Source organism: Amblyomma americanum, chromosome 3 (genome assembly GCF_052857255.1).
Source record: "Amblyomma americanum isolate KBUSLIRL-KWMA chromosome 3, ASM5285725v1, whole genome shotgun sequence".
Taxonomy (NCBI): Eukaryota; Metazoa; Arthropoda; class Arachnida; order Ixodida; family Ixodidae; genus Amblyomma; species Amblyomma americanum.
Genome location: NC_135499.1, coordinates 181753087 through 181775213, shown reverse-complemented (window position 1 = coordinate 181775213; position 22127 = coordinate 181753087). Strand labels below are relative to the sequence as shown.

General features: G+C 45.1%; 3 protein-coding genes across 5 annotated transcripts in view; 1 reads left to right on the top strand and 2 right to left on the bottom strand.

Moving 5' to 3' along the window:
- Positions 1-1494: 1494 nt before the first annotated feature.
- LOC144125570 (putative transcriptional regulatory protein Dgeo_2194) lies at positions 1495-2707 on the bottom strand. Its single transcript, XM_077659063.1, has one exon. It carries the CDS (start codon positions 2612-2614, stop codon positions 1676-1678), a length of 939 nt encoding a protein of 312 aa, XP_077515189.1. The 5' UTR covers positions 2615-2707; the 3' UTR covers positions 1495-1675.
- A 118-nt stretch (positions 2708-2825) lies between these two features.
- On the top strand, positions 2826-14304 carry mRpS29 (mitochondrial ribosomal protein S29). Of its 2 annotated transcripts, XM_077659061.1 has the most exons (13): positions 2826-2927; positions 3040-3161; positions 3227-3331; positions 4466-4574; positions 6559-6651; positions 6853-6989; positions 7635-7715; positions 7793-7872; positions 9562-9640; positions 10107-10166; positions 10278-10391; positions 12669-12783; positions 14151-14304. In XM_077659061.1, exons 1-13 carry the CDS (start codon positions 2834-2836, stop codon positions 14234-14236), a joined length of 1275 nt encoding a protein of 424 aa, XP_077515187.1. In that variant the 5' UTR covers positions 2826-2833; the 3' UTR covers positions 14237-14304. The 2 variants fall into 2 exon arrangements, with proteins under 2 accessions (XP_077515187.1, XP_077515188.1); XM_077659062.1 differs by lacking the exon at positions 10278-10391.
- A 1619-nt stretch (positions 14305-15923) lies between these two features.
- LOC144125568 (elongation factor-like GTPase 1) overlaps positions 15924-22127 on the bottom strand; it is a 128915-nt gene continuing 122711 nt past the window's right edge. For both annotated transcript variants that reach the window (XM_077659060.1, XM_077659059.1), the window contains one exon: positions 15924-17094. In XM_077659060.1, the coding sequence (XP_077515186.1) occupies positions 17057-17094 (38 nt within the window). In that variant the 3' untranslated portion in view covers positions 15924-17056. The remainder of the gene's footprint in view (positions 17095-22127) is intronic.

Here is a 22127-nt window from a genome sequence, read left to right as displayed (position 1 = left end):
AGTAAGTGCCTTTGACAGGGAGTAGTAGTCATTCGTATCGCATAGGAACTCGCAAATCTTCGTCTCGCCGTCGATCTCAATCAAATACCAACTAACCTAACTCCCTGCTTTAAATGCCCATTTCGCAAAGGCCAATGTAGATAACCATTAGCCAGTAAACGTTGGACAGATACTTTCTTGTACAGGCAATGTCTCTTGATTATGTTCTATCTGGTTTTTGAAGTAGTCCGACACAATGGTACGAAAATGTGGTCGCCACCGCCCTCTGAACAATGTAGTTGCACTATTGGATTCAAGGCAATAAAAAAAACAAGAACAGATGACTTCCTGTAGAATGCACAAGGTATTGTCTATATTACCTTTTTCACGAGCCAATTATATCCGCAGTACCATAGTTATGATATTGTAATTTCTTCCATTTTGGTAGGTGCCCGCATGTCATGTCAGTCATGCAGCTGAACATCATTGTTAGCTTCTGTGTTTGTGGCCTATATCTGGAAAGTGAGCATGAGATGAAGATTGGGGCACTCCAATGTGCTGCAAGGTCTCCATTGATTGGCCTAAGCCCCCCAGTCTTCTTAGCATTGCTCATGTTCGCCTTGCATCGCCCAGCACCCTGATATGAGCAACTGCATAATTACCTTGGGCACCTACTGAAAAACACTCCTGCCTACGTGCCTGCTTCCTTGCCAACAGTGCTTCTTTTGTATCCTCTTCACTTTATAAAATCTTGAGAGGAAGTAGTGGAATACCGAAAACTGCCTGTGTGACGACGCTATGCTACCATTGCACGTTTGTGTCATGGTTTGGTTCTTATAGGCTTTAACGCCACCAGAGCGACTCGGGCTATGAGGGAGACCGCAGTTGAGGGCTCCGGATAATTTTGAACACTTCGGTTGTTTTAATGTGCGCTGACATCGCACAGTACTTGGGCCTCTAGAATTTCGCCTCCATTCCTGTCGTGGGTCCTGATGTCTATGCAGTTCCGTTGCCATGAAAGGACCGTAAATTTGTATTGTTGGCCTGCATCTTTGTACCATACAGAAATAAATTCCTGTCCCATTCATTTGAGTCATTTAAAGGTGTTCCACCTTTATAATACAGCATGATGTTTAATTTTCTATTAATCCTGAACTCTTAGGTTTCTCTCAAGAAAGGGTTCATGTTGACAAGTGGCTTTCTATTTGTTAATGGTTTCATGCAAGATTGCAAACTTCAAATTGTGGTCTTTGCAAGTGCTAGCAATTTACTCTTGCAAAGCAGAAAATTCCCTTTAGCTATGCACCACTAAACAGTGAAACAGTGCTTAATCCTTGAGCTGCAGCAGCATTTACTGCAAAACAAGTGCAATGCATTTGTTCACAACTACGACTTAAAACTACATATTGCACGCACAGTAAGTTCATGCAATATGCCTGCCTTTTCATTTCTCCTTTTTATACTGACATTGTAGCCATTACGTAAAGTACTTCAGGCAGTGCATACCAGATAACATGAACTGCAAAGCATTGCTGGTTATGTCGACATATGTTCAGTCATATGCATACAGGTCTATGTGGAGTAAGTCAGTGCAAATTGACTTTCGTGTGAATCACATGTAGTTTGCCAAAGGAGTCTTCACAATTCCACCTGTATGAAGGTTTTAAAGGCGGCTTCACTACGGTCCTCTCAAAATTTAAGCAATATTTGTGTGCACCGCGACGATGTCGGAGTGTTCCTCGAGTTCGTCGCAAAGCCTGCCGACCACGTCCAGGTGTTCCTCAGGAACTTTGACGGGCACAAAAGGTATGTACTTCACGCCACAGTCGACGACAACGTAGCCGCTGGAAGTAAGCGCCTTTGACAGGGAGTAGTAGTCATTCGTATCGCACAGGAACTCGCACATCTTCGTCTCGCCATCGATCTCAATCACATCCTCAGCACCATGCTCGATTCCCACCTCGAGAGCCGCATCGGGGTCCAATGTGCCGCCATCCTCTCGGCTGGAGACTCGGACAAAGCCTTTCTGCTGGAACTGCTCCTTCACACCGCCTCGCGCTATCCTGCATGTGTGCTTCTTGCAGATCGCCTTCAGGTCGGCACCGAACTTGCTTGTGTGTCCAGTCTCGACGTCCAGCACTAACAGCACGCCGTGCTCCATAATAATTTCGTACGTGAGCTTTTTAAAATTCTTGGGCTTATCGAGCCCCGCTCCTCGTCTAATTGCCTGCTCGATGTTCGCGTTGGTTACGACCTGGGTCCTCTTGGCGCTCTCGATCGCGTTCGCTAGAGCACGGTTTAACCTCGGGTCTGTGCTTCCGCCGCCGGCCTTCACTGCCGCTTCGATGTAGCGTGTGTGCTTGGTTGTTTCCGACGCCTTGTGAGCATCCTTGGCCGCCTTGATATGACGGATGTTCTGCCAGTGGCTGTGCCCTGCATAACGTCGGCTTTCGCGAACATGGCTGATGATTTCGTGCGGTTCCTGTAGCCGTCGAGTGAGTACCGGCACAGATGCACTCACAAGGGCATGAGAATGCACAGTCCTGAAAGTGTTTAACACCGTGAATTGAAGAGCAGGTGACTCGGAAATTCGAAAAGCGTTCAAGGGCAATCGAGAAATAGCTTTAGCAAACATCTTTTGTATAAATGTGGCTTACTATGCGCTACACTGGAGGCGCAAAAGCTTGCAACCAGCCTACCATGTGTGCGAAGACCGGAACCGGAAACTGTAAATAGACAGATTATGAAGATTTTAGCATTACACACACACACACAAAAAAAAAACCCTGTTTAAACGGCTATTAGAAAATTTATAATAAAACATTTTGATACAAGTTAATACACCACCAACACGATGTGGTTTTACTTTTGCCTACAGAGGGCACGAGAATCGTTAGTAGTGGCGGCGGCGCACTGCTCTTGGAGCGGCATGGCTCTGAAAATTAGCCGTAAGTTTATGTGGAGTTTCGTTTCCGTTAATTTTACGCCATGTCTAAGTGCTAGCATTCCCTGAAGACGCGAGTGCAAAACATTTGTTTTCTTTTAAATCTTTTTTTAAAGGTTTGCTGCTCCAATCCAAGGACCTGAGGCATGGGCACATGAGCGCAAAATGCTTCGCGACCCAAGTCGCCGTTGCTCCCGAAAAGACATTTTGTCATTTCAGAACCTCAGAATCTAATCCTGTAAGCCCATATTCTACGCGGTGATTCTCACTGTGTTACACTCACGTAGCCGTGATTCCTTCCAGACAAACCACACCAAGGAGCATGAAGCGAGGTTCTACACCGTGCCTCAAGATGTGCAAAAATCAGTGTTCGGGGTTTATAAGGTACCAAAGAAACTGGAAATTCTGGTAAGTCCCTCAAGGATCTTTGCGAAAAAAAAAAAATGTCTCGAGTGAAATGCATCGGCACAGCATTCTGCAGTAGATGCAAGGTATCGAGGTAAAGCTTGCTAAAATTTAACTTCGACGCAATCGAAAGGGCAAAAGGCAAATTTTTCTGATGCCATTCAACTTGATGAGCAGTTAAAATGCGATGGCGAGGTAGGACGTGCACCTGTCAAGAAGCTTGCTAACAAACGCAGGAAAAATTTCCTCGTCATGAATATGCGTGATATGTGCGCAACGTTCTTGCTGCTGTTTTCCTGTTTACGGGAGTAGTCTCTGTGGGGCTTCTTCTGCAGCAGAAAGTTACTCTTTCGTACACCTTTCACGATCGAATAATTTATCCATTTGGTTTGATGCTTCGTTCGTTTGTCGCGCTATTCACATCTTTCTAATTTATCTGTGGACAACATTGCCGTGATTAAGGTGCGAACTTAGGTTGACAGACGTGGGAACAAGCTGAGCTGGGTTCCTGTAACAAAGTGTGGCTGTTCATGGTGCAATATGCAGTGATGATTGAGCAGAGATGTCATGCTTCTGTGGATTAGTTCGGCTTTATGAAGGACTACTCAGGACAGGATTAATTGGAGAGACATGGGAAAGGCCTTTGCTCTGCAGTGGGTGTAGTCAGGCTGATGATGATGATGATCCAAAATAAATGCAAGACGCGTGGCAGGCACTTATGCCCAATCACAGAAGTGGTTGTTCACTTTTGGGGCAGTAGAGGTATCGGTCAGAAGAATTTGTGAATCAGCACTGTTGACTGCACATGAAATTGGTGTGCCTTGACTCATAAATGACTGCGTTCTTCAGAGCAAGTTGAATAAATTCATCCTTGGGACCCATTTTGAGAAAAAATTAACATGTCATATATTTGTTGTTACTATCCGTAAATCAACAATTCAAAACTATTATATTCAGCTCAGCCTAGTGCATTCGAGATGTGTGGAAAAAAAAACCTGCAGGAAGCGTTCAGTCGGTCTAATTTTACGGTGTCAAAAATCTAAGAGCGAGTCATGACTTTGTGGACACCCTGTCCGCTTCATCCTTAGTTTGTGGGAATGCAAACAAGCTTTACTGAATGGCATGTTTTCTTTGCAGAATGATATGTTTGCTGAGATGAGCATCATGGTGCGGCAGCCATTCCTAGAAGTGAAGTCATACATCGAGTCATACGACTATTCCCTTCCTGCCCTGAGGATCATGCTTTGTATCCGCATGTGTTGAGATTACTTTTATTAAGGAAAAGAGTGCTGCTCATAACATTTTACTTCAGTCCTCAGTATATATGTGCTTAATATAGAGGTTTCCACTATGGCTGTTGGATTTCTAAAAAAATTCTCTGCGCAAACTACTGGCCTATTTGGGCGCAAACATTTCTTGCAAAGTAGCACGTTATGGTCTGCATTCTTTGCGAGGTAATTTAACACTAGAACTTGCCTGTACATTCTGGAATCGGTGAAAAATTGCTCCTGGCTGCAAGTTCAGTTTTCGTGACTAGCGGATCTACTTTGGTACAGTGTTGATATCTCTGCCATTTTGGAACATGGGCTCATTTAGCGACGTCAAAATATTTTTGTGGAGAACATCAGCGTTTTTGCATAATGACGCGTGATGGCATCCAACACTGGTTCCAAACGCCGTCTTATTTCAGACTAAATTTTAGAAGAGCTTTCTTTCCGCTGTGGGTGTAGGAAAAATTTAAAATCCAATTTTCTCTGCAAGAAACGCATTTACTGCCGGACATACCTTGTCAATTTTTACTTTGAACAAAATTTCTACGGAGTTGACTTAAGTGTTTCTTTAAGCATGAAATGCTTGTAGGCCACACCATACAAGCTCTTGCAGAAGTCTAAGAGGCAAGAATTGTGACAAATTCTGTTGCATCTCATCTTTTATGCTCCAAGAAGTAGATGCACCAAATTGTAGTTGTGTCTTCTCTGTTTAGGATTACTGTCAATAAGTGGTTTCCCTGTTTAGGATTGCTGTGAACAGGCAGTAATTAATTTATAATGAATTTTTTTCTCTCGTGTTTCTGTTTCAACAGCCAAATGATGGCGGTGATATAAAAGACGCTTCAGATCACATGACGCATACAAAATCTGCAGCATAGTAGCTGCTTTCTTCGCCAGCCCCAAGGATCAGAATGACGGAAAATGAACAAGCAGCGATTATATCACAGTTTTTGCATGCCTCATGTGACCTCATATTGTCTGTGGCATCACAGCCTTCGTTTGGCTTTTGAAACAAAAATCGAAATGGCTCGAAAAAATTTCAATTCTAAATCAATCAGCTGGCGTATGTGAATTCCATGTTGTGACTCGTGCATACCACTGTCCAGTGTATCACTCCAAAGAAAAAATGCACCCCAAAATTAGGTGTGTCTACTTTTTTAGCATATTGACTTACCGATATTCTTTTCGAAACATGGAATTCAGTGGTTTAGTAATGCTGTTAGAAAATAATCTTTTAAATCAGATACCTGTACTACACTACCAAGATGCAATATAAATAAATTGTACACACTTTTGTTTGCAATTGCTTGACAGAAGTGCGTAGATTTGGAAATGGCAGAGTCCTGTTTATGAGAGATCATTTGGACATTTTTTAAGAAGCAGTTTAAGCCAAAGATTATTTTCTAATGCACTGCTACTGCAGATAAATGCATTTCCTGCATCATCGCGTTAAGTGGAGCCTGTAATTTCTTTGCATTTTGGTCAAAAACATTTGCACAGTTCATACTTGCTGCTGTCAGCTCTGCGCTAGCAATGTTTACCACTCTCATAATGACATATATCTCACATGCATCTATGAAGCATGCAAATGAAACTTTCCTTCATTAATTACAAAGGTAACATAGATGGGGGGAAACATTGCTGCTGGATTACAGATGTGGAAGGCTCAAGCGATTGGAAGTTAACAGCAGAGGCATGATAACCACGCTTGGTTCCCATCTTTAGGAATAACTGAGGAATAGGTTTGTTGTGCAGTTAATAATTGTGATGTCACAAGTGCTGATTGTGTGCTCAACAATGCATGCAAGATGATACATGAGTTGTTGGTAAAATGACAAGAGTGCCTTACACTTCATCACTCCTATTTCTTTCATAAGGCTGAACTATTCTAGTGTGTGTCGGGCAAGTTTTGTGTTACGTGTTATCACTTGTGCAGTGAACCTTAACAACGTTGCCAAGATGGTAAAATGGGCTGCGGGAAAGCAGTTACGCAGGCCCATCTGTTGCATTACGCAGCTCTGAACGATTGGATTATTGTGTCCAAAGAGTATGGTGAGTGTGTTGCCTGATAATAAGAGCTTGTGTTTTTCCTCATTTTGAGTTGCATGGAAAGGGTGTTCGTGGCTCATCAATGCCTGCCGGGATCATTTAGCTAAAATTGAACTCAGTATCAACCAGGCCCTATAACTGAATGGTGTTTATTTTGATCTTGGTTCGACTGCTGCTTGACCATCATGTTGTCCTTTTCTTCAGCTGCTCATTGGGTGAAACGGCCAAAGGACCACGCACAGAATGCAAGTGATGAAACATTGATAGACTCTCCCATTGATGCAGCAGTCTGGCTGCAGCACTTTCGTGTTCTCAATGCAGCGAGGCTGAAGGAGCTAAATGTAAATGCTTTTATTTTTATCATTTTCTCTTGTTTAGAAGATGCTGCAGCAATTGTTTTGTGAGCACCACCCAGCATGACATACTCAGTGCTGTAATAACTGTGAGCTAGCAGCTTAAGTCTGCCGTAAGTTACCAAATTTTCGTGACTTTCACAAATGGCCCACAATTTGCAAAAGATGGTCCTGCAAACAGTCTGCATTGTCGTACAAATGAATTTGGATGTCAAGCTAGTTTCTTCGGCATCAGCCTAATGGCAGTGAAAAAATGCCTTTGAAAGTCCTTCTGTTGTGGTCTGTCATTAATTAACATGCCTGAATTTCTGCCAGTTCTCCATTCTCTTGTGCACACCAGCGTACCATTGAGTCTTGGACACTTTGTTAAAGGGACATCGAGGGCAACAGGTTAATCAGATCACCGATTCTAATGACAAAGATGCTACTTTAACTAAAAGCAGAGCGTTTATAAGCTAAGAAAAGCAGAAAATTTAATGCAAGTACTGCCAGCACAGACGATTTTCAAAGTAAAGTGCAGTGACCTCAATGTACTACTATTGTTGTGGACCTCTGAGGCTAGACCACACTGCCATCCACTTCAAGCCAATGACCAGGGAGTCCATAATTCCAGTTTCTTCCTTTTTATTGCAGCTGACGACGTCTCAAGCCTACAAGTGGTCTGAACGGGAAGTTACTGAGAAAGGGGAACCGCTGACCAACATAGTAGATCACGTGAGTATGGCTGTTCAGGTAGACTGCAGGACTCTGTGCAAAGTGCTCACTGCATGCCATGTGGCATGTGCGTGCAGGGAGTCGAGCGTATGAAGCATGCGTGTGACTGTATGGGAGCCCTCCTACAGGAGATCAAGTTGCAGACAGATGCTGGGAGGTGAGCATGCTTATGTCACTTTGTGACGGTGGTGTTAGTGTCTACGCACCACATACTTCTCTTGAGTGCGGAGACTGCGAAACAAGGAGTATGCTGGCTTCATTTGAGAGTGGTCTTGGACCTTAACCATGTCCTGTTGATCATTCGCTTTTGCATTGATCCTGGTTAAGTCCTCATGGCTCAAAAAACTCGATCACTGTTCGACTCGATTTCGAATCTCGAAAACATACCAGGGCATGTCGATTAAGCACTGTAGACAAGCATGTGGAGCACTATACATGCAGCATTGGCTTTGTGGTTCTGTTGAGCATGAGTTCACACAGTTGATTTGAGGTAACAGTGGCCATCCCTTAATCGAGCCAAAATGTAAACATGCCTCTGTTCTGAGGTTTTAGTGCGTGTCCACAATGCCATGCGGTTTAACGTCCCAAAGCAACTCAGGCTAGGAGGGACGCCATAGTGAAGGGCTTCGGAAATTTCAACCACGTGGGGTTCTTTAACTTGCACTGACATCGCACAGTACACGGGCCTCTAGAATTTCGCCTCAATTGAAATTCGACCGCCGCGGCCGGGACTGAGCCCGCGTTTTTCGGGCCAGCAGCCGAGCGCCACAACCACTCAGCCACCGCTGTGGCCCTACCCTTTTTGTGATGAAGTTGCTTTATTCTAGGTTAACCATGGCTCCTATTCAGACGCAAGACTGTGCTGACCATAAAGAGTAAACTGGTACTGTACAAAGGACTGCACAGAATTGCACACATGTTCATCCTTTGCTTTCTCTTGACCTGATGAAGGCAAGGCAAACAACATTGAGAATGTCATGCTATAGGCAAGGCAAACAACATTGAGAATGTCATGCTATAGTGCTATGTTATTTGTTTTGACACAGTAACAAGTGACAGAAGATTGCAGGAAACTGTCGCATTCTTATGCCATCAGCAATGGGTGTCAGCTTGAAATCACCTTGGTAGTTCAGTACAGTCCAAGGGATAATGCAGGCTCTAAGGGGCAAGGGTAATTTAGTGGAAGGCGGAGCTAGAAGGCAAACAAGTAGAGGAAAGTGGGCAGTCTGCAAAGGAAAGAACTGTGGTCAAATGCCCTTGCTGTACAACTTTGCCAGTGCCCATACACATAGAGCCTGACATGTGCTGGCATAGGCATAAGAGTTTATGGTTGTTGCTACCAGTATCTGGCTGAAATGCTTGCAGGACTGTGTTTCCCATTTAGAAGGATCAAGTTCATTCATTGTCTAATTTGAGTTCTTGGGAGCCGGTCAGATGTATTTTTGGTGCTAAGCCTACTCTGTTCTTATTGAAATGCCTCTTAGTGAGGTTTTCTGCTGTCGCCACGACTTGGGTTACAGACTTCATCTTGCTGTGGAAGTGCATTTCAGTGCTATCAAGTGGCGATGTTAATCTGACTTAATTGATGCCATCATGTTATCATAAAGTAATGTTACTGTGAATGTTAAATAGCATTGCTGAGCTGCTGCGGAATTGTGCCAAACTCTCCCTGCAACTTTCAGACAGTAGCAGCGCCATTCAAGAAGTGCACTATGCATGACAGTCTTGATGCTTTACTTAGTTATCTCTTTTCCATGCCTCATATCATTTTTGGAAATACTTATCGGCTCAGTCGAAGATTGTTACAGTTTCATTTATTTTCTGATATGTATGCACTTTGCCTTAGGATGAAAACCATGGTCATTGTCAAAGGTGTCAACAGCTTCTGGCAAAACACCTACCTTCGTCGGCTTGATAAGTCCTTTGTGAGTGCCTTACGTCTTCTTTACCTTCATTATATATTTAAGTGGGCAGTGCAGTGTGGCCCGAAAACTGAGCATACTATTAATTACCGGGTAAATGTGCGGTCAGATGCATATGGAAGGCAGCAGTGGCAAACAAACTTAAAAAAATTCTTTGCAACCTGGTTGCTTCACTTGAAGTTTAGGGATGCATGATGTAGTTTGTACACTAAGGCCTGGCTTGTATGCATCAATTCCTGGGCGTGTGTAGAGGTGCACAAGCTTGTTCTCTGATGTTGTGCTTCGTAAACATTTTGTGCACTTGTGCATAGTGCTTGATCATCTTTTCTGCATATTGTATTACTGCTGGAGTGGTATTAGTGCTTGGCTGTAAGGAGTGTTTCACTGAAAGCTGCATTTACCTTTAGAAAACATCAGGATGAATCTGCCCCTAAGGTAATAATCTTTATGCTTAAATATTGTTTTCCAGATTCCAGCAAAAGACTTGACTATAGTCAGGCACTTCAAGGAGATTCTCAAAGGTGACTGGGTAAGTGCAGTGGCAAGATGCGCTCGCTTGTTACTCACAATGGCCATCATTCATTCTGAAAGCAGTGATGCGAAGAGCTTTGGATATTGTTTACAACCATGTCCCTTTCAGAGGAATGCAGCTATAGTCGTGAGTGTTGATGAGGCGGCCCAGTCGCTTAAGCAGCTTGGCTTCACACATGAGAACGTGCCCTGCTACTATCCAAAGTACCTCCTGGGCCTCGAGGTAACGACCACCCTCCATGTTTTCATGTCTTGTTGCCAATGGGGATATGCTATCCACATGACTAGTTCACCATGTTCAGGCAGCCTCAGACTCCCAACAGATATTGAGCACTGCACATGGCATGCATTATGTTTGTGGACAATTTATTTGCAGACTTTCATGTTATTTTTTGCTGCGACCATCATGCTTTTTTGCATTCAGTTCTCACACAGAGGCATGATCTCAAGATCTTTGCTTTTGTGTAATATCATAAATGAGCGCAAGTGTAGTCTGTTCAGAAAGAGTGGTTTGAACTGATTGTGGCCGCGTGTATGCAAATTCACTTATTTTTGTATGGTTATGTGCAGAATAGATGTATGCCTTTGAAAAATGTAGTACATTCCAATATGCGAGATAGCTTCAGGCTTTTGGTTTACTCTATGTGGGGTTCTGCAATAGACAAAATAACTAGAAAGCTTTCATGGGGTCTGTGACAGGTATAATAACTTAAGATGAAAAGCATTGCAGCAAAAAAATGTTGCTTTTGCTAGGTCAGGTTTTTCTTTTTTGAGGTTCTTATTCCTTATGTGTATGCTAGCATTTTTCTGTAGTACTTTTCTCAGGTGGCACACCACACCATGTGCTGTGTCCATCCCATTTTAGGAGCTTACAGGAATGTATAAGGCTTTCCCCGAGTGTAGCTTTTCAGCAGTGTGCTCCAAGCTAGTTTTTTTCCTCGGTTGTTATACTTTTAAGCTTGAAAGGAAGGCTACCTGAAGCCATCACGGCAACAGTCTTAATAAACCAAGCAGCCTGCAGCTTTTTCTTCAGAGACTTACTGATATGCTCCAGAAATATATCAGCCTGCCTCTTAGAAAGCAATCGATTGATTATGATTACAAGTGTTGTTTGATGCTATGGCAAATTTGCAGTGGCTGTGTGAGGTTTGTTGTGTGGGTGTGGTTTGTTTTTTACATTGAAGTCAAACTATTGTAGGGACCTTACTTGCAGTGGCCTTGAAAGTTGAGTCCCGTCACATGCGCAGCTGGTGCACCTCTCCTTTCCTACTCGCACATCTGGTACACATGGGGAAGAAAGGAGGGCTGTGTTATGCCGAACAGCATGTCCGCTGTGCGCAGCGGCAGGAACTAGCACACGTGTTGTTTGTGGTAAAAAGATTCTAGTGATAGTGTTGTAGCCATTTGCTCTCCAGTGGTGTAATAGCGATTCTTGCTTATAATTTAAACTTAACGCACTGAATGTGTTGGAAATTAGACGCAAGTGATCAAAGAAATTGTACATGACCTCTGATGTATTTGCATTGCGTATTTCTTTCGATAACTAGGATCTCTAAGCAACAAGCTAAGACAAGTACAAGAATGTCGGTCATTTAATCAGCCCGACACTAGTACATCGCATACAGTATAATCTCATTAATTTGAACTTCTAAGGACGGAAAAGAAAGTTCGAATTTTCGAATGACCTCGAAAAAATTTCAAGAAAGCATTCAATTGCTGCAGATTTATTTGGAGAAAAACTTAGAAATAGTCACCTGCCTTTGGCGTGAAAACTGCGCGTCAACTACGATTTTGCGCAGTTCTGTGAGATACTTTACTGTGCGAATGCTGTCGTGAGCCTCGAGGCAGAATTGTTGCAGAACGACAAGAGCTTCCGTGGTCTCTTTCGCCATGCGGCGCGGTACCTGTGGCAGCTTCTCACATGCGGTGTCGCCCTCCCAGGCTTCGTCATCTGAGGCACCGAGCACATTTTTGACAATCTCATCCCTCTTAATGAGCCATTGACGGCCACACCTGCGTCTGTGTTGATATAGTCCTCAAATTTTCGCCGCCACGGTGGCTCAGTGGTTATGGCGCTCGGCTGCTGACCCGAATGACGTGGCTTTGATCCCGGCCGCGGCGGTCGAATTTCGATGGAAGTGAAATTCTAGAGGCCCGTGTACTGTGTGCTCTCAGTGCATGCTAAAAAACCCCAGGTAGTCGAAATTTCCGGAGCCCTTCACTACGGCGTCCCTCATAGCCGAGTTGCTTTGGGACTTTAAACCCCCGTAAACCATTTTAAAAAATTTCAAATTTGCACATACTCTCCGTTACTCATACTTTGTCGCTGAATTTTGCCATTCATTCTTAAGAAAAGCAGAACTGGACAGCTGTTTGCTGGACACTTGGTGAACAAGGTGGAGATTGCAATCTCTGTGTATAGGAGTCCCCTTTTCATGTGCAGCTAAACAAGTGTGACTGCTTCTCACTAGTGTACTGCTTTTTTTTGGTCTTTCTGCAGGGATTTGAGTTTTTTGAACCATTCCTGCCAGTTAATGTGCCAAAATACAGTGAGAAGGAAATAGACAGCTGTCTGGACTACTACATTGACCGGGGTTTCATTCAGAACCCTAAAGGTGAGGCTGTCATTGACTTTGTGAAACATGAACCAGCTAAAGCTTCAGCTTAGATATTTTCTTTCTTTTCTTGCTTGTGAGGTTGCCTTTTACCTACTCTTTAAGCACATGCAGTACTAGTGCTGAATACACCATGTGCAGCTTCTAGAATTGGTGTTTGTAATTAATTACTTCAGAAGGAAAAACAGTGCAGGAACACAGGACGAGAGGAAACAAGACGGCACAACATGCCATGTTGTGCCGTCGTGTTCTTTCTCTTCTTACGTTTTTGCACTGTTTCTCCTTTCTAAGTATGGTGCATCAACTTCTCCAAGTCTCCACCTTAACACGGTGGTTGTAAACTCTTATCGTAAGAGCTGCTTTCATGTCACCTGCCCATGCTCACACAATTAAAAAAAACTGCTTGAATCATTGAAAAATGAAATGTTGCTTAAATGCAGAATCTCATTGAAGGGCGTGGTACGGCTGCCCACTTGCAACTAAAATTTGATTTAAAAATGCGTTACACAAAACACCAACATACACACGTGTGTAGCCCCACAGTCACATTTTAAACCAGAGTGACATGCTGTCAACAGAGTGCTCTATTATAGCAAAGTAGTTGCATCTGCAGCAAGTCTGCGCCTACCCAGTCACTTGGCTTAAAAGAAGTGGAGACACCAAATTTTTGGGAGTACGTTTCTGCTCAGTAAACATCGATCACTTAGTGGAATTCATCAGCGCTCAATAAATACTTTGTAATTGAATTTCTTTTCCCTCTGTAGTTTGTTTCTGTTTCAGTTGGCAGACAATGGTTGGGATGGGATGTCACAAGTGAGCACGAGATGACGTTGAGGCATACAAAAACTGCAATATAACTGCGGCTTTTTGTGTAATTCATTCGAACTCTTAAGCTAAACTACTCCAGAAGGCGGAATGGTTACAAATGAACAAAGAGCTATTATATTGCAGTTTTGTTATCCCTCACGTGATCTGGTGCCGACTTGTGACGGCGCAACTTTCCAGTGTCAAGAACCACCATCTTGCAGCCTTTGTTTGAATACTGAGATCTTGGGAGTTGGTTATGATGATTATATCTTGAATGTGTACCAGTCTGGTTGAGTAAGGCACAGGGCACTATGACCACAACGCAGCACGTTTTGGTTGTGAATAAGTACTTGGCTTGCATCTTTTATGCTCTGAAAATTAGTGCATTTGATTTTTTGTGCCACAAGAAAGGTGGCATGAAGAGTGCTGTCGTATACTTACCAAAGAGCAAAATTTTTGTGCCTCCTGTTGGCCATGTGTTACGAGTACTGGTGGCAGTGACCGGCAGCGCATCATTCTTTTAATGTTTTGTTTTGTTTCTTTTTTTTTTCCTTTTGCAGGTTGGACAGAAGAAGGAAAAGCAGAGTTGAAATTTATAAGCGGTTACAACCCCCGAGAGCTTGCAAAGGTCTGTCGATGGCGGTGACCGCAAGCCATTCCTGAAGCTAGGCAGAGTGAGAGAAAATGAGAATAAACTTTTACCTGTAAAAAAAATTGGCTGCGTTTTAGTTACAATATGTGGGAGTGTCCTGTAGTTGGTGCAGAAATGCAAAGCTGTACTGTGCTTGTTTGAATACCCTGAGCAGTACTGTCAACTGCAGAAATTTCCCCCTACATCTGGTTGCTTCGTGATAAAATGCAGAGATTCCTTTATATTCTGCTAAGGCAAAAAATCGAATACTGGTTTTTTTTTTAAGGGGGGTTACTGCAACACGATGTTACTCATTACTCTCCTAGAAATACTCCATATCATCCTGGAATACATTAGCATTGGTGCACGAGTCTCGAACAGCAGTGAAACACAGCAGGAGGAGGAGGATGACAGTAGTGCTAAATGTGTAACATCGCTAGACATTTTGTTTTTTACATAATGTTTTGGGTCTATAACATTAACTGCTGTTCTACTGCACAAAACGTGACAGCGTAATTTGGTCACAGATACACTTATGCTGCATCGAAGCATGACTGCAAATAAACTGATTACTGCCAATGAGAACCATGCAGATAGTGGACTGCCACATTAACTACAGGGGCAAACTGTCCGCTTGTTGCCATTAGCTTACCTGCTGGTGAGCTCAGTGGCTATGGCAGTGGTGCTGCTGCAGACGAGAGCCTGGGTACAATTGTAGCAATTGTCGCCACATTATTATAAAGGCGAAGTCCCTGGCACATAAGTAGAAATTCACTTCCTGGCCTGCCATATGCTCCATCTATTTGGGAACACGACAAGTTGAGGATGTATGAATTTGCTTAATTTTTTTTTTGTAATTGTGAGCATCCGCTTTAAACTTAGAAAGTTCACTGTGAATACTAGGGAATAGCTGCAACACTCAAGGAGCTTAGTTTCTTTGTTTTTTGGATAATAATGACACTAGTTAGAGAAGTACAGGGTAGTTTGTGATACACACCCGTATTTCAGCCAGCTTTCAAATGTGCGTCATAGCAATTTGGCGCCGTGCCACTGACTGCCTACCTGAGTCCAAAAGCAGTACAAGTCGTGTACTCTCCTGAATTTGTGCACCAGGATAATTCTGGGGCATGTGTTATGACATGACGCATCATTAACGTTTTGTAGGATAGCAGTACACAAGTATACCACTTGTTTCAAGTGCCAGTAAATGGACAACAATGCACGTAGGTACCATATTTCTGTGTGCTCAAAACTACCCTACCATCGAACAAGCCATTCAGGGTATTTTTATCTTTTTCCAGTAGGCGCGCTTGGTGTTTGTTTTTATGAGCTTGTTCAGGTCAACGTGCTCATTTTGGCACGAAAAAAAAAAAATAATGCTTGAAAATTGAACTTGCGAGCCTTTTCTTTCAGTCAATTGTCTCATAGTAGTTTTTCAAGCAGTTTTCGGTTATAATGTAAATTTTTTTCTATGTAGAAAAGACACTGGTACGACGAATACACACCACATTCGAGGTCTCGTTATGAGATCAGTGGTGGAAAGGTGTGCCACTTTTTCTACAAAACCAGAAGTATAAACAGCTTAAAACTGATGTGCAATTTCTTTATGTGATAACAAAACTTCATGCCTCACGAAATATTAACAACTAACACTGGCTGGCATCAACCAAAAGTTTGATATTAAAGCAGCACTGACAACAACTACCAACAACTTCCAATTTTTATTTAGTAAAAATCGACTCTCTGGTTCTTTCTTGGTATGTTGCTGTTTGGCTCGCAGCAAACGGCTTGTTTACTACTAAGAAAATTAACATCTTCCCACCACTCGATTCAAATTATAGTGGCATACAACTTAAGAACACAGTGGATTTTCCCCGTCAAAGGACCCCCTTCCAGCCATTGGCATCGGCCGATACTCATGACCCTCCGTGCTAGTGTGACAAAGCACGGAGTGGTAGATGACAGAGGACAATCCCCTCCCTCCACTGTCTGGGATAGACCCCCCTCTCAACTATGGCGCCGCTCCCTGCATTGTCACGCTAGCAGGGTCACAAGAATCAGCTGACGCCATTGGCTGGAGTGGGGTCTTTTGACGGGAAAAAGCCAGTGCGTTCTTGAGTTGTATACTATAGTGACGTCAACACTGAAAAGGTCTCCGTGATCACCATTCTGAAAAAAAAAAAAAAAAAAAGAAATGAAGTAGCTTAGCCTCTGGGATCCGCGCCTAAAAAGCTGTCGATGCACTGCAGTTTTCTTTTGAATGCATCATGTGATGCGACACCTGCATTTCACTTTTCGGCCTTTTCTAGCCTACAAAAGGTCTGTTTTCGGTGAAAGTAATGTCTTTGTCGTAAGAACAGTGAAAACCAATGACACAGGCCAACTTCACCTTGTCCCCAGTGACCCTTTAACAGCTAATGCTGTAAAAGAACACGAACGCTGTTAAAAAGAACATCACGAAGCTCAGCAAAATGCCCGAGTTGGAGCACTGAATAAATGAAGTCGCGTTTACTCCTTACACCCATGGTAAGTTGTCATTGCTTCAAAATTGTTACAAACAACCCCACTTTATGCTTCAATGTAACAGCCACACGCAGACGTCACCGACGCTTTTGTTGCGCTTGGCGCAACGGGAAAAGCGCGGGTACGGTCTTGTGAAGTTGGCGGCCACAGTGGTGCGGCGGCTACTTCTTCTTGGACAGTGTGCGCTGCTTCTCCGCGTGCTCGACCACTTTCTCGCTGACGGGCAAACCCTTGCGACGGCGCACGGCGTTCATGTACTTGCGGGCCCGGTTCTCCGTGTCCGCCTTCTCTCCAAAGTGCGCATACTCTTCCTCAGTCGAGGGCACCCAGAACGGATCCACGTCCACCACCTGCGGTCGAAGGAGACTAGCGTTAGACTTTTATGCGAAAGCAATGTGCCCCACGCTCCATTCAACGACATAGATCGACCACACCATAAATCTAGATCGGCTTGCACCATAAGCGGATCTAAAGGCGAAGTGGGACTCTAATTTTTGTTCTTAGTAAAAATCGACTCCGTGGCTCTTTCGGGGCTATGCTGATATTTTTACGGCAAGAAAAGACGCCTTTACTGCCGAGAAATCTGCACTTAAGAACTTTCCCCTCAACTTGTACTCAAAGTCCCATTAAAGTAAAGACCAAAAGCACCATTCTACAGTTTCTGCGCAATAAAAAAAATGAGGCAGTGACAACAAGCCTTGCTCTAGATGAGGTGCGTAGGCATCTCTGTGTGCAAAGAAACGTGGATTAATGACAATCTACAGAAACCGTGCTGCAGCCTGCTCGGCGTTTGGCACAAGAAGCGACCCATCTATATCGCCAAAGTCTAAAAAATTATAGACGACCAATGTGACTGATGCAGCAGAGCATGCGTTAGCATTAGTGTTCTTCCCGGTCAGAACAGCCGCTGCCGGGTTAAGACCGTGCTTTCAAGCAGAACTCTTGAATGGGCTAGTTGGTACATTAGATTTACAAAAGAAGCCGGTGCAACAGACGAAGACAACGGGGGCACTCAAAACGACAGGACCTGCGCCAGGAACGGTCCTGGCCGTCATTACTTTGTAACAAGCTGTGCTCCCTCTCCACATGCCACCACCCGTCGCCTCCGACCCTCTCTTCGTCTTCCCTCTCATTAAAGTGGAGAGGATTCCCCTCTCCTCATTGTCACCTGCTAACCGAGTCTTCAGACGGGCATACCTTTCTGACGAGGGTGTTCTAATGCTAACGCATAAAGAAAAAAATTTGGATCAATGATTGTGGTACCTGGCTGAAACAAGGTAACTAGAGCTAAAAAAACACACAGAACAACGAAAAGATACTGACGGGACACACGCTAGCCCGTCTTCTTTAATCGTGGTACCTATGTCGCACCTAAAATGAGACAGCCGTCCGTGTACGTTAGCTTTCGAACGGTATCTTTTTGGTAGGATGCGTTTTGTTAAGGGTGTTAGGGTTCAATAGAATGTCTTCCTATTCGATTTGTCAGACGAATCAAATAGTGCATGTTCAAACTTCTTCAAAATGAATCGAATATGTTCTCAAATTTTCGAATACTTTTGGAATAATTGATGCGAAATTCGAATAAAGCACGCCGTAATTTTCTTCGACGACTGTGTCAAAAATTCTGGCACCGCACAGCATGCTGCTGCGATCGCTCTGCGCGGGATGGAGTGTTCAGTTCCTCGACGCGGTTCATTAGAGTTGCAGCATTCATAATGCTCATACATGCCTCTAATATTGGGTGACGCGGAGGCAGGGCTCAGGCAGGCTCAGGCAGGCTCAGCGAACCCTGAGGTAACAGTCCTATGTGCACAACATGACGGTCAGAGAGTTAACCCCCCCCCCCCCCCCCCCCCCCCCCCCCCCCCCGTAGTGGGGTTCATTGTTGTCTTTTGACAGCCATAGCTACAACTCCATAAGTTACAGCACCGTATCCGCAGCATCGCCACTAGCGCTTCGCTACATCGCACGATTATTAATTTGCAGGAATATTCGCACTAATATCGAATATCACAAAAATATTCGATTCGGCTGTGAAGAAGTACTGTTAGCACGCCTATACGCTTTGTACGCGCTACAGCTAACGCATCCCGAATGCTGGCTTCACCGCAACAATTACTATCCGCTCGGCTTCACCGCACTACACGACAGACGGTTCAACACTCGCGAGACGTGGTTGCTGCGATGCGCCTATGCTTTCAATTCGATGTTGCGATGAGTTGCGTGGCTCGCACATTCTAGAGACGCTGCTGACACATGCTCTGTTCCGGCCGCAAAACAGCACGTAAGCACCGAGGTGACAAAGTTTCGCCAAAGTTCGTTTAGGTTCGCCTCCGTTCCACTGCGCCGAAAGCGGTAGCTTAAAGCATTCCAAGCTTAAAAACAAACTGCCTTGCTTTTCAACAAGCGAGTTGCGCACGCGAGTGCCGTGTGTGGAAGGAAAGCGCATGAACCCCCCCCCCCCCCCCCCCCTCCCCCTTTGCAATATATGAACGGATAGAGGTCTCCGTAGCCAGAGGCGCCTTGCGCAACAACGCGAGTCATGCGCACTTCTCGCGTTGCCGCAACCGCAGTTCCCGAACCGCGTGCGGTGTGTCGCGGCGCCCACGTACTTTCGACCGCTTGCTCTCCGCGTTCTCGGTAAACAAGCGACAGCTGGTGTCGCGTGCGAGCCGAAGACCTCGTTTCTGAGGGCTTGTGCAAACGACGACCACGCAGGCTACACGGCGCCCCCAAGGCGAGAAAGGCAGCGGGCGAAACCAGCCATAAACGCAAGGGCTGCACTAATGAGCCTGTGTAGCTCGGTCCAGGCCATACGGCTCGCAATGGAAGCAGGCGTGCTTTCGATTGGCTGAAGCTCCCGCCGAGTGAAGCCATGGCGCAAGCCTGGTAACGCGAATGTTTCGCTAGTGACACGCAGGTACCTTCGTATACGGTCGTGAAGGGATCGTTCAAACATGCGTACATAACCTGCACGGCTGAGAAACAGCAGTGACAGCGACCTCAATGAAGGCCACTGCCACAAACAGGTGTCGCGGGTGCACCGAGCACAACCGCCGACATACTATATAGGAAAGGCCACGCGTTCCATTTGCCCATCCAATCAGCCGCGAACGAGGATACCGGCTTTCTGAACGCATTAACAGCACCGGAGGCCATCTGCCATAACCAGCTACGATATTGCGAAACTTTGCTTCGAAATACGGGGGTCGTCTGCAGCGAATTTCCGGAGAAAGACGGATGGGTGATACGCCGAGTATCCTGCTTAAAACATGGCGGATGTCATCAGGCTCGTCTTTCCGTGCTTTCCTTTCTCGAAGCTTGACCTCAACTCTCGTAAACATTGGTTCCACGTAACTGAGCTTCGGATGTCTTCCTACGTTTTCTTCCTTTTAACGCTGTATAGCGTTTAAGGGCCCGGTCTCCAGCAAATCCAGCGTCGGCGCTGTAAGCGAAAAATCGGCAGGTGATCCCCAGAGAGCAACCTAGGAGGCAGGTGTGCCACCTAGGTCACTTGACCTTGCGCCTTCATCACAACGTGCCCACCGGATATTGAGAAAACTGTTCACCGAGGCAGATGACAGTTAAATTAGATTGGTTGCTCAGAAAGAGCAACCTGGGTCACACAAGCCCCACCGCTGGGAGCACCTGCCATCCCAGGGCAGTGGCGCATATCGCTTAGACGCTGCACCACCGCGTCAGGAGCGGTGTGAGGGCTCCCAGGGATCTTTGAATGTAAAGTAGAGAATGACCAATTCTGCATATATGGGAATTAACCCACTAACGCTATCGCGTCATACCTGTAAGGCGGAGCTTAGGTGTCCCCTCCAATTTTTTTTCGTTGCAGAAGAGCTTCAGATGATAAGCGCATTAATTATTTACTCATTAATATGTTTGGTAGAAGAATAAGGCAGCCAGGCATTTCCTCAGGAAATGGAATTAGGGGGGGGGGTCTAAATTTCTAGGGTTGAAGGGGTTTTTAGGGTAGAGGAGAAGCGGTACGTAGTCGTTTTTAATGTTCTATTTGTGTCGTTTATGTGTCACGTACGACAAGCAATGTTTATGAGAGCAACACTCAGGCAAGTCGTACTTATGAAGAGACAAAACTAAAGAACAATGACTGCATAAAATGTGTCGAGAAACTACGCGGCAGTAAAGACTACAACCAATAAAGCTCATTTTAAAAAATCTATCTGTTCAACACCACTCGCGTGGCGCAGGCGTGGAAAACGCAAACAGACATGAACCTGCACGCGTACGGAATTAGAATTCAAGATTGTACATTTTTTTCGTATTCTTTAGTGCGATGAACTACCGCTCGCAAGCGACACTACAGGGGCGTTCAGCTCACGTGTTCAAGGCAGGTCAGGCGCGCGCACTTTCTAGCCTACATAGGTTTTGAGCGCGTTGAACCTGTACTAGCTGATGCATTCGGGTTTTGATCTGGTGGGCAAGTTGCCGAACTTGCGAAATTCGCTTTCTGCATCTGTGCCAATTTTGCATTTCTCGCGAACATGTTTTCCAAGCCTTTAGTGCATACCGCGCCAAAGGCGGTGTCCGCGACAAACTTTTCACAGTTTTCAGAGACCGCTTCGCTGGTTTCCACTTCTTTCCGTGTGCCACACTGCATGGGAACCAATGCGGCATTTCGCAATCGCGGCGATTGAAGGGAAGCTGGAATGGTTTTTGTAGCGAGAGCTACACTACGCTATATGTTGTCAGAGCCGCGTTTCGCGTGGTCAGCCGGAGCCAGAACTGCGCATGCGCCGTTACCATGGCAACCAGCTGCGCTGCTCCACAGGCATTCGCCGCTTCGCCGCGCCGGTCTCTACCGCAGCGCCGATGCGTGACAGCTACTGCGCCCTTTCCTTTTGTCAAAACCGTTTCCTCTCCTCAAAGAAAAAACGATTTGATTAGTAAAGTTAAGAAGAATGACGGAAAGAGAGGCGCGGCGGGCAAAACCGCGTCTGCCGATGCGACAAGGCTGGTTTGAGCAACACATATCGCAAGTGCAGATGAAATCTTAGGAGAGCAGAAAGTTGGGCGAGTTGGTTGAAATGCATACTGAAGAAGTTGGCGCGGAAAAACGAGGACAAGCGAGACAAACAAAGACGAGCGCTCGTCTTTGTTTGTCTCGCTTGTCCTCGTTTTTCCGCGCCAACTTCTTCAGTATGCAGATGAAATCCCAGCAATGCCGTCACTGGTTGACCTCAATGTGGTCAACCACACTGAGATTTACGGCGCATGCGCGGTAGTGACGTCACGCCTCACAACCACGCATGCGCCTTTACCATGGCAACCAGCTGCGCTGTTCCGCCGGTGTTGCAGGTGCGCCTGGCTATGGAGCTTGACATATAAAAGCCCTGAGGGTATGCGCATCGCT